We start from the raw sequence: 18,443 nt of genomic DNA, 5'->3' as shown, positions 1-18,443 counted from the left end.
TTCAATCAGAAATGGGGAATTGGAAAGGCCAAGCATCCCAGGATGAGTGCAAATGGAGGAAGTCCCTTTGCTGAATTGTGCCTCATCTGGCCATTCTGGGGCCAGTGGCATAATTGGTGTTCCAGGAGGAAAGTTCCTCCAGCTAGGGATAATAAAGGGAGTGTCTAACTGGGAGCCAGCTTCAAGGGTGTCCAGGCAGAGCTGTAGAAGTGCCAGGTGCCAACAACAATGAGGTATCCTGGCCACCAGCAGCTTCCAGACACCAGGGAATTGGCATGAGTACACACACTCAAGATAGTCTAGGAGAACACAGCTACAGCTTTAGTGTCTGCTTTGCAGGGAAGATATTCCTGACTCTGCTGTCCCCATCTCTTGCTAACGCCACCCACTGACCAAAGCAAACAGAACGCAGGGAGGGGAGACAAAATACTAGGACCATCCACTAAAGCCACCCTAGGGGCACAGAGTGAGTGGGAAAGGGGCACAGCCAAGAGCACAGCTCAAAGAGAATCAAGCACATCAGATACCCAGGAGATCCTCATGTAATGTAAGGCCACAAGGCATCCCAAGAATCATGCCTCAGAACCCCTAGAGAAACAAAGACTCAGACATTTGAAGCTAGCAGGGACTTCTAGTTAGGATATAGAGTGCTCAGGAGCACATGGAGCGTACAGGAGCACCTAGAATCCTGACAGCCCTGGGACCCCTCAGGAACAGTCAGAGACTGAGAGCATTCAAGCCCCCACCCTGTGCCAGAACCTACCAGTGTGCTATTGCTGTGAAGAGACACCACGGCCAAGGCAATTCTTACCAAAAAATAAAATAAAATACAACAAAACATTTAATTAGGGTCTTGCTTACAGTTTCAGAAGTTTAGTCCATCATCATCATGGAAGTGAGCACAGTGGCTCACGTGGTGCTGGAGCAACATCCTGATCTGTGGGCTGAGAGACTGGGCCTGGCTCGGGCTTAGCCCGGCCCCCAGTAACAACACACTCCCTCTAGTAAGGCCACACCTCCTAGTCCTTCTAATCCTTTCAAACTGTTCCACTCCCTGATGACTAAGCCTTCAAACATAAGAGCCTATGGGGGCCATTCTTATTCAAACCACCACACACTGGGAGCACTCAGAGCCTGCAGGAGCACTCAGACTCTGGAGAGGTTCTGACTACAAGACATTGCAACTGGGCCTGGATATGTTTTCCTTTGGGACTCCTTGATGCTCCCAAACTGTATCCCTCATTTTCTTCATTTATATGATGGAGACAGTCATGTGATCTGAGCACTGATGGTCCTATCCAGGAACTAACCAGGCCAGGTGACACTGCAGCTATCTGCAGGTACTCTAGAGGCCACACAGCTAGCCGGCCTCAGAAGGCTCCCATTGTCTTTGAGTAAAGGGAGATTTCATGCCCATGACATCAACCAACGGCCTTCCTTTGGAGAAAGGGGACACTGGGAAAGCTTGGCTCATTGAACTGCCAGGAAGCCAGGTCAAGGCCATGACATGAGGGCCCAGGAATGAGGATTAGATTTCTGCCATGCAAGAAGGCACACGGGGGGTCACTCCTAGGTCTGCCTACCCTGTCTTTCTCATTCAGCGCTTCTGCTCAGATGCTGGCACCAGCCACAAAGGCCCCACTTCTGAATAAGGGGTGCAGTTCCTTCATTGTGGGCTTAGTGTCCTGTGAGCTTTGCTGTCCTCCAGACGATCTTGTCTTCAAATGGGACTCTGAAAACATAGAGGATCCTTTCCTGAAAGCCCAGAGTTCTGGGGCCATGCGCCTGGACTGGGCTGCGTCATTACCTTGAGCTACGGTCCAGGAAGCCATGCCAGCACCAGAACCAATTGGCTCTGGGCCCTCTGGAAGAACCCATGACGTCACTAGGACAGTCCGCTGTTTGGGAAAATAACTGCTTTCACATGGCGACAGGTCCCGTTGTCAGCACTGAGCTGGGGCCCTCACTGTGAACTGAGTCATGTTCTGCAAATCAAGCCCCTTCCTGGAGTCCCTGCTCTAGCCTTTAGGGGCACCTGCACTCACAGGAATGTGCGTGCACACAAGCTAACTAAAACAAAACCCGAAGGAAGCCAGGTGTGCCGCTTTCTCTCAAGCCAATGGAACGACAGCAGCCCAAGGCAGAGGACCTGCCTCTTTGGAGGAGAGCCACGCAGGAAAGGCCTTCTCCCAGATCCGGCCTTTAGGGTTTGTGTCTGTCCTGGCTGGCTGCCCTGTGTGGGCTGTGGGCAGCTGGGCTCCATCCCCACACTTGGCTTAGGGCTTCAGAGGGGTCTGTCCTTCCAGCCAGGCTGGGTCAATGCTCTGTAGCTGCTAGCTTTGTAGGTGGAGTCTGAGAGGACCCAGCACCGCAACAACCTGCTCTTCCCAACATCCTGCGTTGGGAAGAGCAGGAACACCTTACAAGTGCTCCGGGTTCCCCAGCTTGAAAGGGAGGAGCCATGAGGGTCTCCATACTCCAAGGAACTCAACCTGTGTCAACATGGCCCGTAACTCACCGGGCACCAGGAGGGAGCATCAGAAGGGAGCCTCGGGGCTGAGGAGACGCGCAGAATGGTGGAGTGGAGACCCCCAGATGCTCTCAGAGAACGAACGGGGGGTTTTAAGAGGGCCAGGGTGCAGGACTAGGAGACGCTGACCCTGGGCTACAGCAGGGCCGACCAGAGCCACCAAGAGCAGGTGTGCACGGACGGGATCCGGCAGCCGCCTCCTCTCCGGGGCCCCTTTGCCTGCAGAGCGCGCCCGAGCCGCTAGGGGGCGACAGCAGCGAGGGTGGCGCGCGCGACGCGGGGGATTCAAGCGCGTTATAAGGCGCCGAGCAGACCAGCCGCGCTCGCCGCTGTGGCTGCCGCCCGCATGGCCTCGGCCCGCAGCCCCGTCGGAGCGAGCCTGCTGCTCGCCTACGCCAGCCTGCTCGCCGCCGTGGGCCTGGGTGTCCCGGAGCCCGTGGGGAACCCCGCACGGCCGCAGCTGCCCGGGGCCGAGCCCGCCCCGCCCGCCGACAGCCTGCCGGTAAGACGCGGCCACGCCGCCCCGCACCTTCCTGTCCCAGGGGTCCAGGGACCGCGGGAAGGTGGCACCTCTGGCTGCGCAAACGCCCCTCTCAGGGGCTCAGTGAGCCCCGGGGTTGTGTAGCCGCGCCCTCTGCACGGCGGCTTTGGCGGGGGAATTCTACTAGGCCAGTGGGAGAAGCTGGGAAAGGCGTGAAAAGCAGGCAGCGTGCCCCCGAAACTGGAGGACTAGCGGAGGAGCGGGGCTCTCAGACCCAGCTCCTTTCTGTTGGGTGACTGCTGGGAAAGGCTCTGCCTCTTTCCCTCCCTGGATCTCCACCTGAACCGCTGGGGTGGAGACTCGGGCTGGGGAGGGTGTGGCCAGAGGAAGCCCGGGGAGGGCGGGTTGGCAGCCCTCACTGCAGCGGGTTGGTCCTGTGGCCAGGGCTCACGGAAGAGTGTCTGGGTCTTGTCTGGGTTGAACGTGTGTAGCTCAGGCACAAGGGAACCCTAGGGCGGGGTTCCAGGGTCCAGGGCCAGGGTCCAGCTCTTCTATCCTCAGCAAACCAAGGGGCAAGAAAACATCCACCAAAACATCCACCGGTTACACCCGGACTCCCTAAGCAAGGTGTGTCTCCCCCACCCCCTGCCCGGGCTTCCGCCACCCCTTTTCTGCCTCACCCAGCTGCTTCCCTTGGTGGGAGTACAAATGTCCGTGTCGTTGGCAGGCAACTTTCACATAGTCATCAAGAAGCAGGAAGTGTCTGGAACTTCCCAGTGGGGTTTTGGCCTTGGACCCTCTTTAGGAGTGTCAAGGTGTCACCAGCTCTCTGATAGCTGGAACCTAGACCCCACTCCAGCTCCTGGGGCCCCAGACCAATGTGGCTCCATGCATTTCAGTGCTGCCCTCAAGCCAACAGTGATCTTAATCCACACACAGGCCACTGGTCCCCTAAAAGGATCAGTGTAACTTCCCTGACCTATGATGGAAAGCATTGCATCATGCTTTTTCACTGAGGGCATCAGTCCAGCAAGAAGCTTCGGAGCCGCCATCTTCCCAGGGCGGCAGCCTGGCCTGTGACCCGCAATACACCGGCCTGGGTTGTTCTGAGATCCTGGGTCTTTCTAACAGACACTGCAGTCTGTGCCCATAACGTCTTCTAAGGCCTCTTGAACCACTGCCTTTCCAGCTGGTAGCCCCATGTGAAACCCAGACTGCAAAAGGCCCATTGACTGTCCTCTTTACCGAAGGCCTCTGCCAGGAAACAAGGCTCCTCCCAGAGCTTGGCTCCTTGGGCCAGTGTTTTAGAAGTGCTAAGGAAGATAGAGGTCCCGTGCGGGGTGGCCTTGAGTCATGACATCAGGCCCCTCGCCCCAGCATGGCCTGTGACCACAGTGGCTCTGAGGCTGGTCTTCTTGGCACTTCTGCCTGTGGGGAGGGACAGTCTTCACATAGTCAGAGTCACCTCTTAAGCCTTTGTGGGGGCCAGTGAGTGTCAAGGACGGTGAGACTGTCCTCAAGGAAGAGCAGGAAGATGTATTCCAGACAACCTGCTGAGGGCCCTACCCCACCTTCCTGCAGCCTGGGCTCTCCAGCACAGTGAGGCTTCGTCCTCCCTGGGCTGGGGATGGGGGACGCTACCTCTGAGAACACAGGTGAGAAGGGCCAGGGTCCAGCAAGCAGCATCATATGCAAACCTTCCTGTGGGCGTGTGTGTTCCAGAAGCCCACCAGTGCACATGCACACAGCGTGGACCCCAGGGATGCCTGGATGCTCTTTGTCAGGCAGAGCAACAAGGGCATCAACAGCAAGAGGAGGAGCAGGACCAAGGCCAGGCGACTGAAGGTGAGCGGTTTGTGACCACACCCTCACCACCACCCTCATCAGCTTCCCTTGTCCACAGGGGTACCAGGATGCCACGGAAAGAACATAGGGTCAAGTACGAAGCTGGAGTCCAGCAAGCCTGGAGTTAGGGCCTGGTTCCAACCACTCATCCCAACCACCCCTAGGATGCCAGGTCTTCCCTAGCTTTTACTTTATGTCCAGAGAGAGAAGCGTCCCCAGTAGGTGCTTGGGAGTCAGGGTAGCTTCAGGCTGCTGAAGTGATACAGGCTGGGGCCTCTGGGTTTGGCCCTGGCCTGGGCAGGAAGCCGGCACTTGGGCCCGATGGCTGACTCCTGCACTGAGTTTCTCAAAGTGACTCTGGATGGAGACTGGCCTCCCTGCTGAGGGTCAGGCCTGCCTACCCAGGATCTGACCCACCGGGCCTGAGAAGGGGTGCGTTGGCCCTGCACCCTAGCCACCTGGCCTTGCCAGGCAGGGGCTTGGCTCCTTCTCTTAGGTCCCGGACCAGTACAAACTCCCCAGAGCCAAGTACAGTAGCGACTTACCGCTGTGTCCCATGTCGGACTGAGACGCAGGTCCCCAGAAGCAGCCTGAAGTGTCCTCTGCATTCAGAGCCTGCCCTGCCCTGCCCTGCCCTGTCCCTAGTGAGCATCGCACCTGCACAGTCCCATCCTTGCCTATGACTTTCATTCCGTGCTTGGTGACAGAGGGCATACGAGAGCCCAAAGGCCCCCACCCAGGAGGAAAGCACCCGCAGCCACTGCAGGAGCTCTCCTGCCTGCCTCGCTGCAGGAGCTGACAGGGCTCACCCATGTCCTTCCTTCAAATCTCCTCACCACTTCCCTTCCCTTCCAGCTTGGCCTGCCGGGACCCCCAGGGCCACCAGGTCCTCAGGGCCCCCCAGGCCCCTTCACCCCACCTGAGGCTCTGTTGAAGGAGTTCCAGCTGTTGCTGAAAGGTAAGGGTGCCATCCTGTGGCAGTGCTCTGGTGTGGGGAAGCCAGAGCATAGACCTCAGCCCCTGGCGGACACCTGCTAAGCTGCTCTCCAGTTGGCAGCCCTACCTGCCATGGGGCGGGGCTGGGGCTGGGAGAAGTGTGGCAGGTAGAGGCCTCAAGAGGAAAGAAAGACTGCCTTTCCTTGTTCCCTGGGGATAGCACCTCCCTCTCCAAGTTAGACCAGCCCAGGGCTGTCTGTCCTGCAGCCAGCGGCTGGGGAGTAGCCGTCAACGTCTTCTGGAATTGACTGACCCTTGGAGAACTGCTAGGAGCCCTTTCCCTGCTTTCGCCCATGGCTTGTGTGGTTTTAAATGAGCTTCCGGAGGGTGACGAACCTCTGTGTTACTTCTAGTGTAGCCACAATAGGTATTTATAACAACTTTCCAAAAGTACGGGTATGACAGAGAGGTGGGGGGGCAGGGGGGCTGGGTGCCGAATGTACGTGCTGGAGCTCAGATGGCGTGAAGGGCAGCTGCGGGGCCAGGCAGTAGCGCCCCCGCTCCAGGGCCGCGGGCCGGCGGCAGAGTGGTCCTCTGACTGCCTGTGTCAGGCGCAGTGCGGCAGCGGGAGAACTTGGCGCCCGGGCGCTGCACCAGCGACCTCACCACACCAGCCTCGGGCAGCCCCTCCCGCGTCCCAGCCGCCCAGGAGAGTGACGGCCACCAGGACCCGGGGGCTGTGTTGGCGCTGCTGGCCGCGACCTTGGCCCAGGGCCCGCGGGCGCCCCGCGTGGAGGCCGCGTTCCACTGTCGTCTACGCCGGGACGTGCCGGTGGAGCGGCGGGCGCTGCACGAGCTCGGGGTCTACTACCTGGTGAGTGGAGCGCGGCGGGCGGGGGCGCAGGCTGGGGCCCTGGGGTGACCTCTCCTGTGTGCGCCTTAGCCCGACGTGGAGGGAGCCTTCCGCCGGGGCCCAGGCTTGAACCTGACCAGCGGCCAGTACACCGCACCCGTGGCTGGCTTCTACGCACTCGCCGCCACTCTGCACGTGGGTGAGCCCCGAGGCCGGGCGGGGGAGGAAGGGGGCGGGCTGCCCACTGCCCTGGCCCAGGTGACCACCACGACTGGTCCTCCCCGCAGCATTCACAGAGCAGCCGAGAAGGGGTCCCCTGCGACCCAGGGACCGTCTGCGCCTGCTGATCTGCATCCAGTCTCTTTGCCAGCACAATGCGTGAGTGGGGGCTGCAACCTGGCCCACGCCAGTGTAGAGAGCCTCCATTTCTACTCCCACTGGGGTGTGGGGGACCCCGGCCAATCCTAATTTCTTCCCAGGACCCGTGAGAAAGGCTTTCTTTCCTCTAGAACTCTCACTCAGAGGACAGAGGGAGAGCCATATGTGTAGGGGCCTTTTGGGGGGAATTCCATAAGCCCGTTTTTGGTTAGTCCCCCATGTCTCACCTGTGATGACTTTCGTTGCTCGTTTTTGGTTGTGTCTACCTCATGTGGCTCATTTGGTCCACGAGATGAGGACTGTGGCCCTCTTTGCCTGGTGGCTAGGATGGTGGCCAGGCCCAGGACAGGCGCTCACCATAGCTGGAGGAGGTGGGAATGAATAGGGGAAGTCTCAGACTTAATCTGGCGTTGGACTTCCTGGTACCTCCTGCCTCCCATCTTGGCCTGTTTCCCATCAGAGAACCAGGCCTTTGTGCTAGCTCTGGCCTTTCCCGTCCTTCCTCCTTTTGAGGACCCAGTTCAAACACCCCCTCCTGGGAAGGTGGCTCTGGACCTTGTGCTTCACTGCGAATGGTGCTGATCATTGAATGACTGCTGCCCAACACACTGTGAGTGAAGCTGGTGAGGCCTGGGACGCTGACTCTCTTTCTGTCTTGGGCGCAGCTCCCTGGAGACTGTCATGGGGCTGGAGAACAGCAGCGAGCTCTTCACCATCTCGGTAAACGGTGTCCTGTATCTGCAGGTGTGTGGGGCTGTGCTGGCTGGTGTTCAGGGCCACTGGGCATAGCACCCCCAGACACACCGAGTGCTCGTGCTCGCTTAGGAGAGTCAGGCTTAGGGTCCCATTCTCCCTCCAACTCTAGCCCCTCGACCTGTGTTGGCAGGAGGGACCACAGTCTCACTTTGAGACCTTCCAAGAATCTGATGATGTCCTAGGTGCTTCCAGCCATGCAGACCCTCCATGGGGCCAGGAGGAGTGTGGGCACAGAACTTGATGATGCCTGAGCCCCCTGCAACTGTGGGAGGCCTGAGACGGTTATCTTCTACACAGAACCGCAGTGACAGTCTCTTTTGTCACTGTGGTAGAGTCGTAGACATGACTAAAAAAGAAAGTGGAGAGAGGCCTGTGGAGTGCTCACAGCTCTCTCCTGAGCTCCAGGCTGGGTGGTCTGGCTCAAGCCAGCTGTAGTGTCGGAAGCGTGAGTTCCGTGAACTCAAAGGCTCATGGTGGGTGGATCCTCAGAAGTAACGCCCCTGGGTGGATCTCAGTCCAGTTTTCAGGGAATGTGATGCCACTGATGCGTGGCCCACACTGGGGCAGCCAGGCTTGAGCAATGCTCGTGATGGCTCCACAGGCTATGGCAGGCCTAGGAGACACACTGTGGCACAGGAGCCTGCTGGCCTCTTAAACCCGACCTGGGCCCTGAGCAGGAGCTTGTTCCCACACAGTGAGCTGTGAAACACTGGAGGGCAAGAGACTAAGAGCCAACTGTATTAGGAGTGCAACGCTGAACCTGGACTTGGGCCCGTCCCTTCTCTCATGTGCGGCAGAGTAGGCCACAGTGTGCATGTGACCCACGCTGAGCGCTGCAGGCTGCCCAGGGGCCTCTGCTGCAGGGCCAGCCTGACACAAGCCCTTTCTTGCAGACGGGACACTACACCTCCGTCTTCCTGGACAATGCCAGCGGCTCCACCCTCACGGTGCGCAGCGGCTCCCACTTCAGCGCTATCCTCCTGGGTCTGTGAGTGGCTGCTGCAGGCTCTTACCTCACCAAGCAGAGTGCAGGAGGAAGCCCACTGGACTTCTGTATCTGTACACCCTGGCCACTGCAATGCCTCAGCACAGCCACCCTAGGCATTCCTGCAGAGGTGATGGAAGCAGGTTCTCTGAGAACCAGCAGCAATTTGTGAATATCGTAAGCCCTGCTTGGCTCTTCTGGGACCACCGGGCATACTTGGTAGCCACAGCTGCAGAGCTGGCACCTTTGTGGCTCCATACAGCCTGATTCCTTCCTGTGGCTCAGCATCCTAGCCAGGCCACTATCTGGACCAGCCAGCCTGCACAGGGCAGGGCTATTGTGAAATGACTATAGGTCCTTAGTGCTCAAGAGGGGAGCCCAGGCCTTCTTGGACCACACACCCTGTCTACCTAGGTTCCAGGCCCATATACAGCCATATTTACCATGCCTCTGACTGCAGTGCAGCCTCAGCGACCTAGGGACTTCAGGGGCCAGCAAGCCTGCATCTGGCAGCAGTTTCTACTTTTGGGGTAAGCAAGATGACCTGCAGGCCCCCTAGTGGGCACCTCAACATACAGGAGCTGTCCTCCTCTGTCGTCTCTCTCACAGACAAGGCCGTCTTCCCCCTCTACAAAGGCTGCCAGCCAACCAGCCAGCCCTTCCGAGGTTCTGGCTCACGGCTAGGACACACCCACTAGGCAAAGGCTGAGCAGTCATGGACACAGGCCACTTGCTCCAAGCTCCCTTCCTGAGACCTACTGCAAAAGGGGTGGCCTGGCTGAGTGGGCAGCCTGGGGGTGGAGAAACTGGCGGAGGGCTCTTCCCATGAGAAGCTGCAGGACTGTCAGCCTGCAGCTTGTTTCAATGCAGTCTTCCCATTTTTAACATGATTGGGGACCAGCTTCCAAATGTGCAGTGGAGTGGACTGGGCCCGCCAGGCCCCCGGAGGCCTGCTGATGAGGGTTGACAACCAGTACCCACAGCAACCCACAGGCTGCTTTGGGATCTCTTGGCCTATCAGGGGTGCTCAAGCCTGGGACCTCAGGATGAGGTCACTGTATCAGAATGCCCTTATGACTTCTCCCCAAGCAGGCTGCCAACACGGAGCACCAGGTGAATGGAGGGCTGTCCATCGGCAGGCCTGGCCCGATTCTAAGTAGGGCTGGTACCCACCCTACCAGGAAGCACTGTGCTGGCCTGGGTCCTGACTCCCTGGCACTTCGATAAGGACAGGGGGTGGACACACCCTTCTCTGGATTTCACTCTGTATCCAGTGGGCACAGCCATGTTAGAGGAGTTATCTTCTACCCTGGAGAAGGCCACATGAGCACATATCTCACCTTTCAGCAACTGTGCTATACAGGCAGCTTTAAAGTGTCATATTGCTGGGCAGAGTGCTTTTAAGGAGCAGATCACACACAAAGCCATGACAATGACGGGCAGACCTGAAGACCATGCCCTTCTCTTTCCAGGCCCCTCACCAAAGACGACGACGAGGGGTAGGCGCTATAAAGCAAGGAGAGATGCCTGTAGTCTTGAGGCTGCCGCCGAAGGCGGCAAGGGAGACCACAGTGCCAAGTGTCCCCGAGACAGAAGCACCCAGGGATGTGGGTCACAGCCTCTAGGGCACGAAATGATTCCTGGGTTGCCACAAGGATTTGCTGAATTAAACTGTCCTGCTTTCTGATGAGGGAGCGTGTTTTCGAGTGCTGGGCTGCCCGGGTCCTGGTATCCACGCAGGGCTGCTGGGACAGGGCGGCACTGATACTCTTGAATTGCGTCCATTTGGGAGGGTGCGGGGCACGCATCACGGCACGGATGTGGAGGTCACGACAGCTACAACAGCTGGTTCTCTCCTCCTCTGTGGGCCCTGAGATTGAAGCTAGGTGCTCAGGCTTGGCACGAAGCACCTTATGACAAGTTTGTATTCGTATGTGAGCATGTGAATGTGCAGGCCAGAGGTCAACCTACAGTGCTGTTCCTCAGGAGCCAAGCACCTTGCTTTATGCAGATAGGATCTCACTAGGCCCTAGAAGCAAGCTCCAAGGATCTGCCTGTTCCCAATTCTCCTGGGGTTATATGGTGCTTCTATGGGGCTGAGATTATAAGTGTGTGCAAGCACGGTTGGCTTTTTCTGTGGATGCTGGGGATTACTCAGACCCAAATGAGCTGACTACAGCTCCACCCCACTTCTCTGGCCCTGCCATGCTTTTTTTTTTTTTTTTTTTTTTTTAAGACAGTGTCTCATGCATTTCAGGCTGGCCTCAAGCTGGCTCTATCTGATCCCGCCTTCACCTCTTAAGTGCTGAGGTTGTAGGAACATACCTCCACACCTGGTTTATGTAGAGCTGGAGATGGAACTCAGGATCCCATGCATGCCAGGAAAGCCCTTTACCAACTAAGACACGTCTTCAGCCCTCAGTGGGTTTTTGCCAAAGGGTCTTACTGTCACCCAGGCTGGCCTCGAGTGTCTGAGTGTACACAATGTCCTCGCATTTAATTTCTACTTATGGCTTTTCCATGAAGACCCTAAGAAGTCATTTACGGGTTGTAAAAGATGTTGAGGCCCTGCAGCCGCGGAGGGCAGTGACTGCTACAAACAGGTCTGGAGAAGCAGTTGTGCATCTTGAGCTGCGCCAGGAGTTTACACAAAGGCTGCCAGAACTCTCCAAAGAACCCCAGCACTGACCTTCCTACACAAAGTGTTTGTAGGCCGGTTAGAGCCTTCTTCAGGGGGTGCATCATGCTCTTGGCCAGAGGTTCCCTGGCATGAGTTAGACTGTCCACCTCAGGCAGCAGAGCCAAGCACTCCACTGTCCTGAAGATTGACAGTGAGTCTGATGCTCCGATGGGTGGTGGCAGCTGGGTGAAAGCCAGAACAACAGTCACCCTCCCAGGGTTCACTTCTTCAGGGAATAGGAACGAGCTGAATGTAGTTGTCTAGGGAGCCTGGTGGGACTGGCAGTCCATGTGGTAGCAGTCCTCTGGGCCTCATTCTAGCCATACCTGGGCCCCTGCTGCAAATGTCCATGTATTCTGTACAGAAAACCGAACAAAGCCCAGCTACTACTCTGTCACACCCCCCCGCTGCAAGGTCCACTTCTCCAAAGGGGTCAAATCGAGGGTGAGAGCATGTGAACTACATAACAGGTCATCATGGGCCTGTCTAAGACACCCATGATGGTTCTGACAAGGACAGGCCCAGAGCACATTCTAAAGCAAACACAGTTAACTTGGAACCAGTCACTCAAAGTAAATTAAGGGAACTCAAATGACTAGGAAAAAAGAAACCTTTATTTACAACCATAGAAGTCCCACAAGAGTACACAACCGTGCAAAACAGTGCATGTGCAGGCCTCAGTGTCCGATCCTCACCACCATCACCGTCACATTGTCTGCTGAGCCCCGCTGCACTGCCTTGTTAGCCAGCCTGTTGCACGCAGCTTCATAGCGGGCATCAACAGCAGGCTTCCCTTCTCGGGTCTGGATCTTTTCATCCTACCAAAGGGATGGGATCTGAGTGAACAGGGCATCATCCTCTGTCATTTTCTCAGGACACTACAGCCAGGGCAGGGCCTGCTCTGTTCTTAACAAAGGCTGGCAGGAAAGGGTGACCAGCTCAGCCCCACGATAGGACTTAGGTTGAAAAGAGCTCAGAGATTCCTCCTGACACAGGAAATGTGGGGCTACAGAAATAAAGAGCAGCTGAGACAAGTGGCATTCCCTATAAGATGTCTCACCTCAAGGCAGGACAAGATGAAGTTCACAGCTTCTTCTGGGGTAAAGACCTTGAAGAGCCCATCACAAGCCAGTAAAATGAACCTACAATATAGGAAACAAGGGCTTTCAGCCACAAGCTCATGAATAGAAGGTGGTCTGAGAGTTCAGTGAGCAGTGCTGGCTGCCTGACCTAAGAAAGGCCCTCGTTCCACTCAGTACCCTAAAAACAAAAATAAAACATAAGAATAATGGCATAAGTGTGTGTAATCTTGGTCCTCTGGAAATAGAACGTCATTCTGGTTACAAAGCAAGTTTGACACCAGATGGGTTACAGGAGACTTTGTCTCTAAAGACCAACACCAACCCAGCTCGGTAGTAGTACATGCCTTTAATCCCAGTACTCAGGTGGCAGAGGCAGATGGATCTTGAGGCCACTGTGGTCTACATAGTGAAACCCTGTCTCAAAAAAATAAAAACCTCAAAACCAAACCAGTAACATTGTGCCTGTCTAATAACTCAGTGGCCGAGAAAATTTTAAAGCAATAGAAATTGTATAAGAAAGCTAAATCTTAAGATGAGTTGCAGGTGGAATGCTACATAACATTAGAGGGACATTTCCCCACCCATAAATAGGGTCATGAGCAGAGACCTCAGCCTGAGATGCTGTGTTCTAGACCTTACAGACAACCATGACACCAGCAGGTGTGAAGGGAACATGCCTGTGATCTACCAGCACAGGCCCAAGGATGGAGAGCTAAGGGCAAGCTGAGTGAGGCATCCTTGGGCAGTGCTTCACTCCCGAGGACCCAGGATTCCAGACTGGATAACCCCACTTTCTGGTCTGAACACAGCTCACTCTCCCTGAGGCGAGCAGAGACACCTCTGAGCATCCATGTTTTACTGTGGCAGCCACTGTTCTCCTGGACTGGCTTTAAGGTAACTAGCTGCCTTTGTTTCCCATCCTGTCCACAGCTTCTGTCTTCTGGCAAGGTACATACCCATGTTTTCTGAGCACATAGTCTGAGGTGGGGACAAGTCTAAGCAGGTTACTCTTTCTAGTATTTTCAGTCAGCCTCAGAATAATCAGTCACAACTACGGCAATTTTGTCCTAATCTAGGGCAAAAAGGGCCATAACCCCACAAGGGACCTCCAGACAAACCCAAGACCCTAGGACGGCTGACAACATGGCACAGGCCAGCAGGTATGAAAGGAGGACTCTTCCTGGCAGGCCTGGGAGCTGCCATGTGGCTTCTACTCTCTGCACCTAGCCCCTGCCCTTCAGCTTAGTTCTGTTTCCCTGAGCAACTTCCATTCCTTCCTGCTCATAGTTTGGCTCAGGATGGTGATCCTGCTAGGGTCAGGAGAGTTCCCTGCTCTGTATCCTAGCCCTTAGCCCCCTTGCTAGGCTCCTTGTGCTGCCCTATTCAGGCTCTGCTCCTGTGACTTTCCATATTTATGAGCTAAACCCCAAGACCCTGCTCTATCTGTCCCAGAACTTCCCCACTCCCCTTAAACCCACCAAGTCACTAGCCACCATCACTAGTACAGATCTGGCTGTTTCATGCTGTCACCTGAATGAGTTGACATGGGTCTGGATACTCCCTCTAGAAGGGATGCCTCTACCCCACTGCCTCTTAGCACAACTCTACTCTCCTGTGATAAACCAGGTGTCCATCTCATTTGCTTCATGACCACTGTGGATGGATACCAGGAAAGCAGAAACAAAAGGTGTTCATTTCTGTAACCCAGGGCCAGGCACATCCCCAGCTTCCCCCACAAAGACTAAACAAAGACGGAGAAAAACCATCAGGAGAACCCCTGCACCTTTGGTGACCGTTTGCTTTTACCTGTCATTGGGGGTCAGCTGGCAGCGTCTGATGTCAGGCACAGATGTGACCCCACAACGCTTGTACTGCCCATCTCCAATGGAACGGGACACCTCCAGCACTCCCAAGACACGCCCGTCTCTAAAATGAGGGACAGGGTCAGACTCTCACTTGACAGGCCTCAGGTCTCTGAAAGCAGAGGTGCCTGAGAGCCAACAGGAGCTGAGTCCGACATTTATTTTGCTTAGTGTTCTGAGACAGGCTTTCTCTGTGTGGCCCTGGCCGTCCTCGAACTCACCCTGTAGAGCAGGCTGGCCTCGAGCTCAGAGATCCACCTGCCTCTGCCTCAAGTGCTGGGGCTGGGATTCGTACAATTGTGCACCAGCAGCAACAGTGGCCACTAACCTAACCATTGGCAGGCTCGGCAGTGAACCTCATCACAATGCCTATGCTCCCCTCTCCAGTTTCCCATGCCCAGTTATTGTGAAAGGATGGGGTGGATCCTAGCCCCTTAAATGATTGATCAATTCTGTAACCTGTGTTAAGGGGGCCAGGAAAGAGGGTGGTTCGCATTCCAATTGACTTGGCTAGGCTTAGAGGATCTCTGAGGTCTCTGAGGCTATGACTCCTAGATGCTGAAGCGATTTCACATCAGCAGTAGAACAACCACACTCATATTCTCACCCACTCTTTGTGATGGATAGGAAAAGAACAAGATAACCTGTAAACAGGAAGAGGCACCTAAGGCAGATACTATGACTAAAGAGAACCAATGAAGAGTCCCACAGCCCCCCAAAACCATCCTAGCCCAGGCTCTCATTGTGACCTCCTGGGCCCTGAGGCCATCATTTTTTAAGACTTACTAAATGCCAAAGCAGCATCACCGAGGTTTCTAAGTCACAAGTGAGATGCTGAACAGATAGACAGGTGAAACAGGAAGTTTCTCCTGGGCTGGTGCTGCTGTCCTGGAGGCAGAATTCACCCCAGCCTCAGTCCCAGGCACCCCCAGTGACTCAGTTCAGCCACCCTGAATGTTTTTTAATCTGTAAAGATTTCTGCCAGCACCTTGGAAAAGCAGAGAATTCTAGAACACAGATGAATAAAGCAAGTGCCCAGAAGTAGTGCTGAACAGGACGAGTGGGGGTACTCAGCTTGGGAGCCAGAGAGTACATTTTCTGCAGCCCTCAGACCTAAGCATGTGCAGAGCCCTACTCTAGCTCTCACAAGCTTCAACCCCTGCTCTTCCTGGGTTTGGGGCTCCTCTGGATGCTGAGCAAAGTAAGAGACTGCTTAGTCCCTTAGCAGGTGGGCAAGGTAAAGAGCATTACATCTCAGCAAAGCCTGTCCATGCTGCTGTGTGCAGTGAAGCTGGAGGCAACAGGTCTATCCTGGAGAACAGCAGGGGCCCAGAGCCAGTGTGTGAACCTGAGTATTACAGACAACCATAACCTCTTCCCCGAGGACCATGAGACCAGCACTCAGTCCAGTCCCAGGACTGCAATGTCAGTATCATCAGAAAGCCTCTCCCTGTCAGGCTAGGCCCTTGTAAAAGAAAAACTTCTCTTCGTACTCTCAGAGGAAGCCCTGTTGCACAGTCTTCACTGTAATAAACACATACAAAGTGGCTTACTTTTTTTTTTTAGAAATGCCAGAAAAATATCATTAAACAGAGATTAAAAAAAAAAAATGCCCTCTCTAAATAACCTTCACTCATTGTGCTTCAAACTATGTGGTGAGGGAGGAACAGAACACAACATAAACCACATTTTAAGTGACTTGATGTCATTATAGACATTCATGCAGCCACAGTCATCACCACTGTCCATCCCTAGACTGCTGTCTCTATACAAACAAGATAAACCTCTGTCTCCAGTTAAGCACTAACTCATTCCCTTCCTACTCAGAAGGCTCATTCTAACCCCAGGCTCCAGAACCCTGGCTTCTCAACACAGAGAGTCATAGTCTTGGTTCTTTGTGATTGGCCTATTTACTGCACACACTGTCCTTAAGATTCAACCATGTGGCCCCTATGAGTTCTTCATGCCACCTGAAAGCTAACATACACTGTTCTTTATGTCATCTGTCAATGGATACCATGCTGCTGCCCCCTTGTGGCTACTGTGAACATGGTGTAGCAGTAGTTCTCAATCTTCCTAATGCTGCAACCCATAATACAGTCCCTCAGGGTGTGATGACCCCAACCATAAAATTATTTAATTGCTACTTCATTACTGTCATTTTGCTACTGTTAAGAATCTAATGCAAATATCTGATATGCAACCCCTGTGAAAGGGTTATTCATTTCCCAAAGGGGTCATGACCTACAAGTTGGGAACCACTGGTGTACCCGGATCAGTTGCCGAGCCCTGCATGACCGCCATGTGACCTAGAGAAACTGCAATCCCACACCGGCTGCCTGTTTCTCCATCCCAGCAATGCACAACTTATAGAAGAAAAAGCCTTGAAATTAAAAACTGAAACTAATGGTCTTACTAACCAAGGTAGTGCCCAAAGCCCAATGAGAACAGCCCGTGACACTGCACACAGTGCTGACAGGCCACCACCCTGCACCAGCACTGTGACCGCACAACTTCAGTGGATTACATTTCAAGTACAGCAAACCACCAAGGAACATGCACATTCTTAAACAGCTGTCACTTTGTGACTATGATTTTGAAGCTACCTGGACAGAAAAACTTTTATTACAAACCAAGTGTTCAGTAGAAATTAACTACAAAGATTAAATCAAAAAAGCAAATATGTTGTAATGAGAAAACTGGGCTAAGAAATGGGTAATTCAGAATGCTCGTGACTTTCAGTAAACTGCTGGAATAGACTAATATAGTTCTAAGCCTAATATGAAATTCCAGTTTGAAAGAAATAAGAGAACATGCAATTTGTAGAGGACATATTGAAGATGACAGAGTGGGCACAATCAAAATACATAGAATATATATGAAACTATCAGTTATGATATGCATAGATTTCAGTGTCCACACATGCCTACTCCAGTCTTACACACACAGAAAGCAACATGGAAATCGTTAACCAGAGCCCAGTGGGAAATCATAAAACTTGCTCTGCTGTTTTTTTTAGCTTTATTTTTCTGTATGTTTGAAATTTTTAATAAACTCTGGAGGAAGAAGAGAAACAAGTCCTAGTCCAGGCAGAAGAGTAGACCACTGCTCTGGGGCAAGGCCCTGCCAGCCTCTGGCCTTCTGCACCATTTCCTCAAAAGAACAGCTTGTTCAAGCCCACCCAGTGAGCGCCCTCAACATGGCTCTGACTGCAGAGGACACTGGGAAGTTAACGTAGACAGGTCCTCCACCACAGGACATTCAATTTCAAAACACCCCAGAAGCTTGGCTAAAAGTATATTTTTAAACATTTATCTCCTACAGAACAAAGAAATTTAAAGGACAACTTGTATAGAGAACTAGAAAACATTTATGGTGACATTCAGAAGGCAATGTCCTTGAAGTAGAAGACTGAAGTCCTCAGTTAACCTCCGGGCACACAACTATCAACCAGAGTAGTCACATGGCCTTCAAAGACAGTGGTGAATGAACTAAAGAATAGAGCAGGCAAGACATGGTCCCCTGGGTCAGAGGGTCCCAAGTCAGCAATAACATACTCTGAAGGCATCTCTTTATTAACTAATTTTTGAGAGAGTGCCTCACCACATTGTACAGAACGGCCTAGAACTCTTGAATTCACCTGTCTCAGCCTCCCAAGTACCTGAAACTACAAGCATTGCCCACTAGCTCTGAATCTGGCCTATTAAACACTTGAGATTTTCTTTGAAAACCAATTTATTCAGTGCAACAGAAGGCAGTATTTAAGCTGAGCATGGTAAGGCAGACCAATAATTCCAGCAGTGAGGAGCTGGAGGCAGGAAAATCAGAAGTTTAAGGCCAGCTTTGGCTACAGGCTAAGTTTGAGGCCAGCCTGGGCTTGGTGACACCCTATATAAAAAACCGAGAGCAACCAAACAACGACAGTATTTAAGAACCTTCCTAGACACACTGGAAATAATGAGTGGTAAGTACTGACTTGAGACCTCAGTCAGAGAGACATATTTCTCACTCACTCACTCACTCACTCACTCACTCACTCACTCACTCACTCACTC

The 18,443-nt window shown here is 53.8% G+C and overlaps 2 protein-coding genes across 2 annotated transcripts in view; one reads left to right on the top strand and one right to left on the bottom strand.

Moving 5' to 3' along the window:
- Nucleotides 1-2,876: 2,876 nt before the first annotated feature.
- On the top strand, nt 2,877-10,430 carry Erfe (erythroferrone). The gene is made up of 8 exons (XM_055616845.1): nt 2,877-3,032; nt 4,734-4,856; nt 5,712-5,814; nt 6,404-6,666; nt 6,736-6,844; nt 6,933-7,023; nt 7,689-7,767; nt 8,673-10,430. The coding sequence occupies exons 1-8, from the start codon at nt 2,877-2,879 to the stop codon at nt 8,769-8,771; spliced, it is 1,023 nt and encodes a 340-aa protein (XP_055472820.1). The 3' UTR covers nt 8,772-10,430.
- A 1,606-nt stretch (nt 10,431-12,036) lies between these two features.
- Ilkap (ILK associated serine/threonine phosphatase) overlaps nt 12,037-18,443 on the bottom strand; it is a 25,459-nt gene continuing 19,052 nt past the window's right edge. Inside the window, exons 10-12 of the mRNA XM_055616516.1 lie at nt 14,333-14,452; nt 12,505-12,586; nt 12,037-12,262 (exon numbers count right to left, since the gene is read on the bottom strand). Of these exons, the coding sequence (XP_055472491.1) occupies nt 12,122-12,262; nt 12,505-12,586; nt 14,333-14,452 (343 nt within the window). The 3' untranslated portion in view covers nt 12,037-12,121. The remainder of the gene's footprint in view (nt 12,263-12,504; nt 12,587-14,332; nt 14,453-18,443) is intronic.

Source organism: Psammomys obesus, unplaced genomic scaffold, assembly GCF_907164565.1.
Source record: "Psammomys obesus unplaced genomic scaffold, mPsaObe1.curated_primary_1811, whole genome shotgun sequence".
Lineage (NCBI taxonomy): Eukaryota > Metazoa > Chordata > Mammalia > Rodentia > Muridae > Psammomys > Psammomys obesus.
Note: the sequence above shows the minus strand (reverse complement) of the source record. Positions and strands in the feature narration are given on the sequence as shown.

Excerpts from the sequence above, each read along its gene's own strand:
- Erfe (XM_055616845.1), top strand. The coding sequence starts at position 2,877 with ATGGCCTCGGCCCGCAGCCCCGTCGGAGCGAGCCTGCTGCTCGCCTAC. Across the intron at positions 5,815-6,403 it reads GTTCCAGCTGTTGCTGAAAG|GCGCAGTGCGGCAGCGGGAG; the intron begins GTAAGGGTGCCA and ends TGCCTGTGTCAG. Across the intron at positions 7,024-7,688 it reads TCTCTTTGCCAGCACAATGC|CTCCCTGGAGACTGTCATGG; the intron begins GTGAGTGGGGGC and ends TCTTGGGCGCAG.